The following is a 14203-nucleotide window of genomic DNA, read 5'->3' as shown; positions in this document are numbered from 1 at the left end:
GACGGCTCCGGCGTAAGTATGTGGGGGAACCACAGGAATCGCTGGAGGCGGCCTGGCGACAACTTGCGCGTAACTGAGCGGCACAGTCGCCCGAGGGGGCTGGTGGTATTCCGGCATGACCTCTGCGATTTCCTGCTCAATAGCCCGGCGTAGGGGAGGCAGCAGTGTGCTCGACGGCTGTTCAACAGGCGGCGGGTGAGCGAAGGCCAGTAGAAAGAACTGGCGGGCAATCTCCTCGCGCACGAAGGACTTGATTTCGGCGAGCAAGACGGAGTGGTCCGAAATGGTCGACATGCCAGCGAGATCGGCGTCGCGTGATGGAGGTCGACGCGTCATCAGCCGCTGCCGGCGCAGCTCCTCGTAGCTTTGGCACAGTGTGATGACCTCAGCCACAGTGCTAGGGTTTTTCGCGAGCAACATGGTGAAGGCATCGTCGTCGATGCCTTTCATGACGTTCCGGATCTTGTCAGACTCAGGCATGGTCGCATTGGCTTTCTTGCACAAGTCCAGGACGTCTTCAATGTAACTCGTGAAAGACTCGCCGGACTGCTGGGCTCGTTCACGTAATCGCTGTTCAGCTTGCAGCTTACGAACGGCAGGGCGGCCAAACACGTCGACGATGGCGGTCTTGAAAGCGGACCACGTAGTGAAATCGGAAGCGTGGTAGTTGTACCATAGGCTTGCGACACCCGCGAGGTAGAAAAACAGGTTGCTTAGTTTTCCGGCCTCGTCCCATTTATTGGGTACGCTGACACGCTCGTAAATCGCGAGCCAGTCCTCGACGTCGGTGCCAACCGCGCCGGTGAAAACAGGAGGGTCGCGGATACGGGGGACACCGGGACAGGATGTCGGTGCAGGGGGAGGCGTTTGCTGGGCGGCATCTTGAGTCATGGTAGAGGGCACGGCACGGGATCGCAGCTCCAAAGGCATTGAATGCTGACCGTAGTTGTTTGAAGGGCACAGCACCTCCACCAAATTATAAAGATGTTTATTGGCGGACACTCGGCGAAGATGAACGACAGCGACAGTCAAGGCGGGGCCGACTCTGCGCTCTGTCCGAAGAGGGCAACCCACTAGAAGGGGCCGGAGAGGACGACCCACTTCAGGGTTCCAATAAGCTTCGCTACAAGACAAACATATGGTAAAGAAAAAACTAGAAGAAAAAGTTCCGTGACCGGGAGTCGAACCTACGACACCTTGATCCCCAGCGCACAGCGCGAAACGACTCCGCCACAGACGGCAATTGGCGGTGGTGGCGGCGTTACGGCCAGTACCTGATCGCATCCTCTCCGTGTTACAGGCACATTGAAAGCGCCGGTGCTGCTTTCCCTGCTCTTCGATGTGGGCCGCTGGTTTTCCCTGACCCTTCGGTGTCGCCTATCGTCAAGCGGGACCGTCATCGCTGGAAGTTTCAACTGCCCACTCCTGCGTACATTGACTGCCGTTGTGCCATATCTACGTGCCAAAGAAAACTACGGCCTTCACCTGACGCCACTACTGGACACGTGTCTGCAGCTGCGTTTATAACACGGCGCACTTCACTCAGGCGGCAATTGCCGGTGGTGGCGGCGTTACGGCCAGTACCTGATCGCATCCTCTCCGTGTTACAGGTTAGAACTTTACTGTCCTCACTTCTACGGTTGTTTTTGAATGCTGTACCGCTGCCACCACTGCCACTACTATTGTACCAGTGCATTATACTAGTGTTCCGTGTACTAGTGTACCGCATTAGCGCTACTACGTAGTCACTATCTCAAAAGAATACGTAAGACTTCTTCAGGATTTCAAGGAAGAGCTCAAAACAGAGTTTAGAACGTTTAAAGAAGCTATGGAAAGAAACATGCGCACAGAGGAACGCAAAGTTCACGGGGAGCTGGAGGAAATGAAGAAAAGCCTGGAATTCCTTAGTAAAAGCTTCGAGGAATCCAACCGCCTGGTTTCAACCGCGGTTGCTGAAAACAAAGCTTTAATAAAACAAAACGAAGAACTTCATCAGAGAGTAAACCTGCTTGAGAAGAATCTTGGTGAATGCCAAGCAAACCTGGTCAAAGCCGAACAGTATTCCAGAAACAGAAATTTGGAAATCAAGGGCGTGTTGCAAAGTCCCAATGAAAGCATTCGAGATGTCCTGAAGAAGTTAGGTCATGCTGTTGGCGAAGCTATCACAAGTGCTGATATAGAAGTGTGCCACAGAGTAAACACAAGAGACAAAAAGAACACTAACATTATCGTACAATTTCAAAGGCGGAGCAAGCGCGACCAAGTGCTAGAAAAAGCACGAAAGAAGCGATTGACCAACAATCATCTTGGTCTGTCATTATCAGGAGAAGCCCCCGAAAACCCACCAATTCACATTAATGAGCACCTCTGCCCACATCTCAAGAAACTCTTGGGAAAGACGACTGCGCGCAGGCGCGAATGTGGGTGGAAATACGCATGGTCCAAAAACGGATCCATTTACGCTCGTCGAACTGACACATCACCTGTCCTGCTAGTTCAGCGCGAAAGCGATCTTGACAAGATCACTGCGTAACATCCCGTGACGTTCTAACCATCACTGCTGCGTCCGAACGATGGCGAACGGTGCAATTCTCCCTGCGCACGTTGCGCAAATTACAGCAGAGATAAAAACCAGTAAATTGGTTAAACTTTTGCATATTAACGCTAGATCAATCAGATGAAAAAGTGATGACATAACGACATTTATCTATTCTTGTAATACGGCGTTCAATGTAGTTATGTTTACCGAAACATGGTACGATGATGACACTGAGCATCTTGTGATGCCCGGGTACAACCACTTCTTCTTAAATGGTAAAGAAAGTAGGGGAGGTGGTGTGGCCTTGCAAACTAATTTTTCTGGATTTTAGTTGGTTCGTGACTACACTGTTGCCACCGAAAACTACGAAATTTTGTGCGTAAAGAAAGACTCCCAAATGTTTGGGGTTATTTATCGACCACCGCATGGTAGCATACGTGGGTTTCTTGGTTTTTTCGACAAACTGCTCTCGTTTGCGAGCCACAATGCATATAGCCTAACGGTAGGTGGTGATTTGAATATTGATGTATTGAAAGATTCAGCGCCTGCTGTTGACTTGCTACTCACACTGCAATGTAATGGGTTCCGCAATGAAATCACTGCGCCAACCCGTGTTACCCCTACATCCACATCTTTGCTTGACCTGTTCATCACAAACACAATTGCTGAAAACGTAATTTCGCGCGTCATGATCTCCGATTTGAGCGATCATCTGCCTATCATGTTAATACTTGAACAGCAATCAACGCTTAAAAAACGAAATGAAAAGAAAACATTCCGAGATATATCAACACGTACACTTGAGGATTTTAGGCAAAGACTTTTGCTCATAAATTAGCGTGAGGTAACGGCCCTTACAAATGTGAATAATGCGTAGGATAAGTTTCTACACATGTTTAAACAGTGTTATTACGCTTCCTTCCCAGTTAAAACGTACCACGGGTGCAAGAGGGCTCGCAAGCCGTGGGTCACTCGAGACTTGCTAAAATTAATCAACGTGAAAAACAGGATGTTTGAGGTATTCCTTAAGACACGCAACAGCGAAACGCTGCGGGAATTTAAATGTTTTAGAAACAAATTGAACAAAGCTATTTTGAAAGCAAAGGAAGATTATTTTAGAACAATTTTCGACAATGACTGCCTACGAAAGAGTGACGTAGTCTGGAAAAAATTAAATATTTTGTTCCATTGTGAACGATTGTTCTCATATGTTACTAAGCCTTGTCTTGCTAGCTGGTGATGTTGAATCTAATCCCGGCCCCGACAAAGAAATTCTGAAAGTTTTGAATGAACTGCAATCCGGGCAGACGGTGATGCTGGCGCAGCTAAAGTCGATCGAAAAGAAATTGGCTGATCATGATAAAACTTTCAGTGAAATTAAAGCACGGCTCGACAAAATCGAGACATCTTGTGCTAGTATCGACGACATGCAGGCTGAATTAGGTAAAGTGAATGAGACATGTACCGAAAATACGGCACAGATAAATGCACTGTCTACCCGGATGAATGAGGCTGAAAATAGATGTAGAAGAAATAACCTTGTTTTCTATGGCATAGAAGATAAACCTAAGGAAACATGGCTTGATTCCGAAAAAATTGTCATCGAACATTGTAAACAAATCCTAGACATACAGGTAGAACCGCGCGATATCGAGCGTGCACACCGCATCGGGTCTTACCAAACTGGTAAACGCAGGACTATAATCGTGAAATTCGCTCACTTTAAAGATAAAGAGCGCATCTTGTGTTCGGGGCGGAAATTCAAAGATACAGGCTATGCCGTCGCGCAAGACCTCTCCCCCAGCACGCGCCTTGCCCATAAACGCCTCTCCGAGTTTGGAAGGGCCCAGAACACGCGATACAGGTTACGTCATGAAAAGCTTATCACGAATGATGAAACCTACTATTACGACCACATTTCTAATAGGGTAGTTGAAGGACGCCAATAGCCATCATTGAGATCTCGTAATAAACCTTCTTCACGGAATCAGCTCCTCTCATTTTTACTGGCTAACACTCGTAGTGCAAGCCCCAAACGCGATGCACTGTGCAGCTTAATAGGCTCATCTTCATGCGATGTCTTACTATTAACAGAAACGTGGCTTAACACATCCGTCGATAATTCCGAGATTCTCCCCTTTCTTTCGCACTTTGACATATTCCGGAAAGATAGAGCCGATTACTCGCGCGGTGGCGGTGTATTAATCGCCACTAACCGGAATCTGCATTGTTCACTTGTAAACCTTCCTTCACCATTGGAAATGGTTTGGCTTCGATGCACAGCCACGCACCCGCACATCCTCATTGGTGTCTGCTACTGGCCCCCTAATTCCGACAGTTCATCCACGCCTTTACTTCATGAAGGTCTGAACACATTAATAAACAAGTACCCTAATAGCCCTGTCCTTTTGTTCGGCGATTTTAATTTTCCCTCCATTGACTGGTCTGATCCCGCTTCTTCACTATCTAACAGCAGCTCGGCAAGCGATTTCCTAAACACATGCATAACATTCGGCTGAACGCAGCTCGTCACTGATCCCACGCGCATCACTGATCACTCGTCCAACGTTTTGGACCTTGTGTTAACAACGCATCCTGATAACTTCACGCCTATCACCCTTTTGCGCGGCTTGAGTGATCATCTAACAGTGCATGCCTCGTTTTATTGCAACGTACTAAAGAAACAAAAAAATCAAAAAACACTTACCCTCTACGATAAAGGAGACTATGTTAGCATAAACCGAGAATTAACAGAATACTTTGACACTTTTTCCGCTAACTTTCCGCTAAATTCTCTCCAGTCGAATTGGTTGCTTTTCAAAGCAGAGATGCATCGTCTTATATGTATTTATATTCCTACCATCACAATAACAGAGAAAATAAATTCCCCATGGTTCAATGTATCCCTCAAACGACTAAATAATAAGAAAAAACGCCTATTTCGAGCTGCCAAACGAGCTAACTGTGCTTCCACATGGCAGAATTATTACGCAGTGGAGAAAGAATATTATAAACTAACCATCGAAAATAAGCACAAGTTCTATTCTAACACCCTACAAGCTATGCTGCAAAATAACCCGAAGCGATTTTGGAAAACAATTAATCCCTCTCAATGTAATGAGATTTCACTTAATAATAGCTTTGGACTTCCTATTCCTGAGAATGAAATTGCTGATTCTCTTAACACAGTATTTAGTTCTGTTTTTACTAATGAGCCACCCGACAGTTTACCCGATCTTCCATTTTCCGCATATCCGCTAATGCAAAACATCACATTTGATTTATGCGGCATAGTCAAAGTCATTGAATCATTGAATAACTCATCATCCACGGCAGTAGACGGCATCAATGCTAAAGTGCTAAAAAATACTAAACATGTGTGTAGCCTGTTTTTGTCACTCATATTTCAGGAATCACTCGATAGCGGTTCAGTTCCACATGACTGGCAGGTTCATCCCAGTCTTCAAGAAAGGAAGCCGAGCATCGCCCACCGTCCGATTTCTATAACAAGCGTCTCTGGTAAAGTAATGCAGCATATCATATACTGCTAACTTCTTAACATCTGTAAATTTCTTTCACCCAAGTCAGCATGCTTTTCGCAAACATTACTCCTGTGACACTCAACTTGCTCTTTTTGTGCATGATTTACACATAACATTCCGACTGACACAATATTCTTAGACTTCGAAAAGGCATTCGACAAGGTCCCCCATGGTCGCCTTTTATTAAAATTATCCCGTCTTAACATCCACCCCTGTGTTTTAAACTGGATACGAGGATTTTTAACCAACCGTCAGCAATTTGTTTATGCTAACTCACGCTCTTCATCTCTAACACCCGTTCTTTCAGGCGTACCGCAAGGTACCGTACTTGGTCCCCTCCTCTTCTTGATATACATTAATGACCTCCCCTGTAATATTTCTTCTCACATCCGTCTATTCGCAGATGATTGTGTTGTTTACCGCGCAATTAATAACCCCTCTGATCATTCCATACTACAATGTGACCTCACCCGCATACAGAACTGGTGTAACACTTGGCTCATGTCCTTGAATGTAACTAAAACTGTGTTAATGTCTATTCACCGTCGTCAATATCACGTTGTTTATAACTACAGCATCAATAACAACCAGATTATTACAGTCGATTCATTTAAATATCTTGGTGTGTACATCTCGCGTGACCTAACTTGGACCTGTCATATTAACCACATAACAATTCTGCTAATCGTACTCTAGGGTATATACGCCGTAACCTTTCGCTCGCTCCTCCTTCTATTAAAAAAAGTTGCCGTCGAAACCTTTGTCCGGCCAAAGCTAGAATATGCGAATGCGATTTTTGATCCTCACCACAATAACCGCACTTACGCCCTCGAGTCTGTCCAGAACCGTGCGGCACGATTTATACTATCTAACTATTCATACACATCCAGCATCTCGGCACTAAAAGCAGAGATTAACTTATTCGATCTGGCTAAGCGCCGCAAAATCGCACGTCTTAACATTTATCATAAATTCTTCCATTCTTTGCCTTTAGATAACCCATACATCAGAAGAGCCCACCGCATTTCCCGCAACAGTCACTGTAACGCAGTATATCCACCACAAGCCCATACTGTGACCTTTCATCAATCGTTTTTCCTGCGCACAGCCCAAGACTGGAATGACCTGCCCACCGAAGTCGCCACCATCATCGACACCCAAGCATTCAAACGGCTCATCGAAACTATCCCATCATAACTACCATTATATTGTTAGCCTTTCTAATACCCACTCCCTCATGTAATATCCCAACCGGGACCTTTGAGGTAATAAAATGAATGAATGAATGAATGAATCTCTTGAATAGAAAGCCAGTATCAGACGCCGTTGACTGTATGGTGGTTGATAATGTGTTACTAAGCGGCGAAACACTCGCGAACAGTTTCAATGACTTTTTTGTACAGATAGGAAGCACTGATACTTCCCCGGTTACTTCTGTAGATGTTCTAAGAACATCACAGTCTTTCTTTTTTTCAGCCTACTTCTGTTTCTGAGGTGATTACCCTTTTTTCCGGCCTTCGGAACAGTCGTAGCCCTGATGCAGACGGATTAGTAATCAAACCCGTTAAGTACGTACTAGATTTGATTGCTCCTGTCATCGCACACATATTTAACAAAGCAATCTCATGTGGCGTTGTTCCAAGTAGCATGCGAATTGCTAGAGTCACAGTAATTCATAAAGGAGGCGACAAAAATAGCTTCTCCAACTACCGTCTAGTCTCAATATTGCCAGTTTTTTCGAAAGGCCTTGAGAAACATTAATACCCGCATCCAGAGCTTTAGTAGAAGATTTAACCACTTAACTACCTATCAATTCGGATTTAGAAAAAATCGTTCCTCAGAGGACGCACTCTTGCTTCAAAAAGAGCTCATATTAGAAAACATAGAAAACAAAACATTCACAGTAGGTCTATATCTCGATTTTAGCAAAGCCTTCGATCGTGTCAATCATGCTATTCTCTTACAGAAAATGGAATGCTATGGTTTTCGGGGAGTTGCATCACAACTTCTTCGCTCCTACCTAGATGAAAGACTTCAATTTACCGAAATAGGCACTCGCAGATCACGTCTGCGGCGTATCTCTTGCGGAGTACCACAAGGCAGCATTTTAGGGCCAATACTTTTCCTCTTTTACATTAATGATATAATAATATTAAACACCACGTGTCACTTCATCATTTATGCCGACGATTGCACCGTATTTTTTAAAGGCCAGGAATTATGTAGCATTCAAGCTGAAGCAAGTGCGTTCTGCTCGAAGCTGAATGAGTGGTGCAAGGCAAACAGCCGTGTATTGAATGAAGCCAAAACTAAGTGTGTTATGTATCGTGCTGGCTGTAGTACCTAAGGAGCTTGTCCTAGGTCCGTTCACTGTTCGCATTGAAAAATGCGTTAAAATACTTGGCATCATCTTCAACGAGCACATATCGTGGAATGACCAGGTAAACGCGGTTACGTTGAAATTGGCTAAGTGTGTAGGACTAATTAGCCGTCATCGACACATACTGCCAGCTACAATAAAGAGATTACTTTACGACGCGCTTTTTAATTCCCACCTATGTTACTGCTTCCTGGTATGGGGTAAAACTACAGCTCTTAATATGTCAAAACTAGGCGTGTTACAAAAGAAAATGGTTCGACTTATTTCAAATGCTCCCTTTCTAGAACATACCGCCCCTCTTTACAACAGCACCAAATTGTGAAAATATCAGATCTATATACTTACAAATTGCTGTGCTGCTACAAAAAGGCAGCACTCGGGAAATCGGACACATTTATTAAACTCGCGAACCCTAAACAAAACGTAATTTCCTATCATGTCCGATATCAACCGCCTTGGCACGTTCCGTTCTCACGCACACACTATGGAACGCAACGGATCCAAGACATCGTCCCAAGAACATTAAACTATTTCGAAACGCAAGGAACATGTTTTATTTCACACAAAAAAAGAAATTAGAGGTCTGTTCACGTAACAATTCAAACTTGCCTTTTCCAATATTGGAGTATACACGTATTTCGCAAGTTGTGTTTTCCTTCGTTATTCATATGCTGTATATATATATATATATATATATATATATATATATATATATATATATATATATATATATATATATATATATATATGTGTGTGTATACTATGCGCATGCATATCTGTACATAACTGCGCATTGCACATTTTTAACGTACTTGAAGTGCTTAGTATATTTCTTTGCATTTTTTCCCTTGTTTTGTCTTCACTGGCTTTTTCTCTCTTTATTTTTCTCTTTTTTTCTTCTTTTCTTTTCTTCTTTATTTATTTTTAGCAAGTGTATAACCAGCATAATTAGCTATATTTGACCATGTAAAACTAGTGTACTTGCGCCCGTAGTGAATGCACTACGGTATCAATGTGTAATTGTGAGCAACTGTTAATATGTATTTTTTTTTCCACTTTTATCAAGTGCTGTACCCTGTCGTTTCACCGCCGATGGGTGGCTGGGGCTTTGTCAAGCTGTCATTGGACAGCTTTTTTCCCGGCCGCCTTTTTTCACCGTGAATGTTCTTGTTTTTGGTGAAAATAAAGTTCTTTGATTGATTCATTGATTGATTGATAGTCTCCACAGCTCTACCTGGACGTCCCTGGGAATTTCTCGGAATGGATTTGTTCCATCTCAATGGCCAGACGTTCCTCCTGGTGGTGGACTACTACTCGAGGTTCCCCGAGATGGTGACCCTGAGAAGCACTACAGCTCGGGCAGTCATCGATGCTCTCAAAAGCACCTTCGCACGCCACGGAATCCCACAAGACGTCAGGTCGAACAACGGCCCACCGTTCTCGTCGCAAGAGTTTGCGGCATTTGCAGCGTCTTATGGCTTCAACCGTGCGACCAGTAGCCCACACTACGCCCAGTCAAACGGAGAGGCAGAGACGATGGTACGGACCGTCAAGGACCTGTTCCGCAAGTCCAAAGACCCTCACCTCGCTCTGCTCAGTTATCGGGAAACTCCGGGAGTCGACGGCTTCAGTCCAGCCCAACTGTTGATGGGACGTCATCTGAGAACCAGAGTCCCGAAGCAAAACTCCCAGCTACGTCCCTACTGGCCGCCTAGGAAAGATGTCGTCGCCAAGGATGTAGCCTACAAGTGTAAGCAGACCGACGACTACAATAGCCATCACGGAGCTCGAGACATGCCACCTCTCCAAACGGGTCAGCGCGTGTGCATGCGCCCTGACCAAGTGCAAGCTACGGTCCTCAGCCCGGGGCAAAGGCCAAGAAGCTACGTGGTTGAGACTGACCGAGGTGGTCTCTTTCAACCAAGTAGCTTCTTTCAAACAGACCGAGGTGGTCTACCAGCGATAAGGCTCGAATGTTCGATGCCGCATGTATAAAATGCCTGCGCGCCTTGCCGCGGTTCAGTTTATCGACTGCTGCCTTCCTCGGCGTCACGACCCCATAAAGTTATTAAGTACAAGTTACATTTTCAGCGAGGCACCAGTTAAGTAGGTTGAGCAAACTGACAAACCCGAGCAGGCGCCAACCACCTAGTGTCGGGTCAAGCACACGCGGAAGTTCGCTGCAGGCTCAATATACAGCTAGCCTACGTATACCTGCCAAGTTTGGAGAAACGGAATCCGGGAGCTTTACTCAACCGGGGGGGGGGGGGGGGGGGGGGGGGGGGGCAGGTTATAAAATATGTCGACCGCGGGGGGGGGGGGGGGACTGCGATAGAAATTATATGGACACTGTCAGCGGGATTTTGCGGTCGCCGTTGACCTGTAAAGAGTCCAAACCGTTAACATCGCTTACGCATCGTCTGTTTCACGTGCGAGTAAAAGCGCGCTAGCGCTAGGGACGAACGCGGTTGAAGCAGAGATGAAACTACCCGGCCGTCACTGTCGCGCGAAGGGCACATGCGATCACATCGCTCCACATGCGAGGCCTGTCATCGCTTGCTTACCAGTTATTTCGTCGGGCAAGGGACCATAAGGGGCGCCGTTGAGACGGAGACGGTCGCGAGCGCTGGCGAACGCGCTGTCTCGACAGATATCGGTAACGGCTACCCTTTTAAGTGCTGGGCTTTAGCACAACATTTTGAAGGCGAGATAACTTGTGGGATAGATTTGTGTGTACACAGACGCATCATCTACGAAATATTAACGGCTGATATAACCTATAACACATTTAGGATCAATTTTTAAATTACGTGTAGCGCATCTGTATGCGAAACGTCCCACCTCGCGTCACGACATCAAACAACAGCCACCTGCATCACGAGCTTGTGTTGGCGCCATAATTCTTGCGAGCGCTCTCTCCTAGCGAAAACAGAGCGCACCTTTTTTTATGTATTTTTATGTACGTATCACAGGCAAGACGCGGCTGCAGCGCTATGACACGTTTGCGTTGGCAGCACTGCGTCACAAAGTGCACAGCCACTTCATGCGCAATGAAACTGAGTTGAACCTTTCTACCATCGTTAAAAAAAAGAAAAGAAGACGAAGAATCCTTTCTACTACGTGGCCAGACAACTTTGCTCATGTGGCCAGACAAAGCACTGGACGCGCGGGGCAAAACTGGATTTCCAGGAGATTTTCCTATGACCCGTACAACCGGGAGAAACGTTCAAAATCCGGGAGTCTCCCAGGTAATCCGGGAGACTTGGCAGGTTACGTAATACCGCTATCATTCTGCAAAGTGTATGTTACGGCCACACTGGTCGTCGCATGAATGTTCGCCTCAGAGGGCGCCACGCTGCTGTCAAAAATTCAACTAGCTTAAACTCGGCTGCACAGTGCACACGCTGTCAATGCGAACTCCTGTTAAACACACACACACACACACACACACACACACACACACACACACACACACACACACACACACACACACACACACACACACACACACACACACACACACACACACACACACACACACACACACACACACACACACACACACAACTACGGCGTTGTTCACAAACGGAAGTCAATCAAGCCGAGATCGTCGAGGCATATCACATGCACATGGATTCTGCTTCGTGTGTCAGCCAGACTTCTATCGCACTGCATACAAGTTGAGAGAACTCGTGAAAACCCGGTCTCCACCGCTGTCTTGTGTATGCAGCACGCACTATGTTACCGTTTCAATTGTGCACCTGATAAACCTTTACTTGTGAGCCAGCACTCGTGGCGTCCCATTCTTCGTCCCTCGTCTGTGTCACGCTGCACGTTCAACCAAATGTGTTAACGCCGAACTTGCCGTGCTGCCCATAAATGCATGTTGTAAAGCGTGGTTGCCCAGCGGTTACGACACTCGTCTTCGGACCGTGAGAGCCCGGGTTCAAAGCACGCCTCTGCGAGGAAACCTATTTTGTTACTTTATTCACTCTCTCGATCAAATACACATCCTCTCTGTGGTCGAGCACGTGACCTCCTTTCATCCTGGTCACGCGACCTGATTTTGCAAAGCCCGGACATCCGCGCAGAGTGCGCAGAGACGGCTTCGCCATAAAAATGCAGGGACCGGATCTTAGGGACAATGTTTGCTCACTCACATTCGCACTGCGGCAATTTTTTCCCCAGTAAAGAGGTTTCTCCGTCCCACATGGATGAGGACAATAGTTGACGTTTTACTGAATGCGTACCACACGTTCATACAGAAGAAGATGCAGATGAACACACTAGGCAAACCAAACCACACCACAATTTTATCTAACGCAATAGCGTCTATCAAGTATACACAAGTTACAAAGCGAAAACTTTGTTTTGTGAAAAGGCAAGCCATTGCGCGCCTGATATTTTTAGTGGTACTTTAGTTTGGGCTAATAGACAAGCACTGCAGATTGTGCAAACTGGTGCATTATAATGTCGTACTGCTACAGCGCAGCTCAGTTTGAGCACGAACCTTCTTGCTTCTTTCCTTCATGCTCAAAGTGAGCTACGCTATACAGCATTTAGTTTGGCTCGTGGTCGGATTTGTCAGGAAGTAGAAGCGCAAGAAGGGCACTGGGACGACTGTCCACCGTGTGTTCGCCTGCCCCAATGTGCTGCTTCCTAGCAAGTCTCACAGGTGCAGTTCCGTGCCTCCAGCCGGACCAAACTGCCAGCCCACGAAACTCAGGTCGCTGTAACTTGCTCAACGATCTCTTCGTCGCTGTCCTCATCGAGTGATGTATTTTTCTTGGCTTTGTACATCTCAGCCACTTCTTCGGGCATCTCTGCACTGGGATCCAGATCTGCAAGACAGAGAGCACTGTCGGTTAGACGAGGCAGCGAGGAATGTGGAGGGGAGCGTCCGGTCGCGCTCGTAGTTACGATAAGCCTTGTGCAAACCAATCTCCACAATAGTTAAGTTCGGAGATACGATCCGTAATAAGCGAAAGTACGGACATTTAAGGGCTCGCTTCTTTGTTTGACACAGCCTTACTGAAAACCAGCAGATAATGAAGCCAAGGAAGGTATAGGGAACGTGAGTCAGGGTTGATAGCAAACATGAAGAAAAAATTCAAGGGTTTTTAAGGAAGACTGTAGGAATGGCCGAGTTGGTAAGATAGCACACAACCTGAAAAAAGTAGCGCAGTGAGTGGATGAGAAAGTGCTTTTTTCGGCCCCACAAAAAATTGAGCAGTTTGTGCAAAATGTCTGTCCCAGCGTCCAGACCCAATCGGGCCTGTACTACAAACCACGCAAATAAATTTAGAGATTGTATTTGTAACATACTTTATCAGCTGCCGTTGTCATGTGAAAAATATTACGTTGCTCAGACGGGTCGTTGTTTAAATGAAAGGTTGAAAGAGCATCTGTACAATGTTGATCGGTCAAAGCAAGGGTGGCTGCCCGCTCACTGTAGCACGTGTGGGTGTAGACCAAGATATTCAGATTGTAGCATTGTCGCCAAATGCAGAGATCGCATCACACGAGAAATCATGGAGGCAGGTAAGACTTTTCTTTAAAGCATGATTGTGTCAGTACCCCGTCTGTCGCTCTCACTGATAGGGAAAAGGTCTATTTAGATTTGTCCACATGATGAATTGTAACATCATTGTGTTCCGTGCATGGCTGGTGTAACAGTGTGTAACTGTATAAAAGCGAAGATATTCAAAAGAAATAAACTGTTGGAAGTTCAGCGCTCTGTGT

General features: G+C 46.0%; 1 protein-coding gene across 1 annotated transcript; it reads left to right on the top strand.

Moving 5' to 3' along the window:
* Positions 1-9721: 9721 nt before the first annotated feature.
* LOC119391957 (uncharacterized protein K02A2.6-like) lies at positions 9722-12243 on the top strand. The gene is made up of 2 exons (XM_037659598.1): positions 9722-10329; positions 12192-12243. Exons 1-2 carry the CDS (start codon positions 9722-9724, stop codon positions 12241-12243), a joined length of 660 nt encoding a protein of 219 aa, XP_037515526.1.
* The last annotated feature ends 1960 nt before the right edge of the window (positions 12244-14203 follow it).

Source organism: Rhipicephalus sanguineus, chromosome 4 (assembly GCF_013339695.2).
Source record: "Rhipicephalus sanguineus isolate Rsan-2018 chromosome 4, BIME_Rsan_1.4, whole genome shotgun sequence".
Lineage (NCBI taxonomy): Eukaryota > Metazoa > Arthropoda > Arachnida > Ixodida > Ixodidae > Rhipicephalus > Rhipicephalus sanguineus.
The sequence above is the reverse complement of the archived record's forward strand: the minus strand, read 5'-3'. Positions and strand labels throughout refer to the sequence as shown.

Bases quoted from the DNA above. Each gene is read 5' to 3' on its own strand.
- LOC119391957 (XM_037659598.1), top strand. From the start codon at position 9,722: ATGGATTTGTTCCATCTCAATGGCCAGACGTTCCTCCTGGTGGTGGAC. The intron at 10,330-12,191 runs GCAAAGGCCAAG...TTGTGTATGCAG, and splicing joins GCTACGGTCCTCAGCCCGGG to CACGCACTATGTTACCGTTT.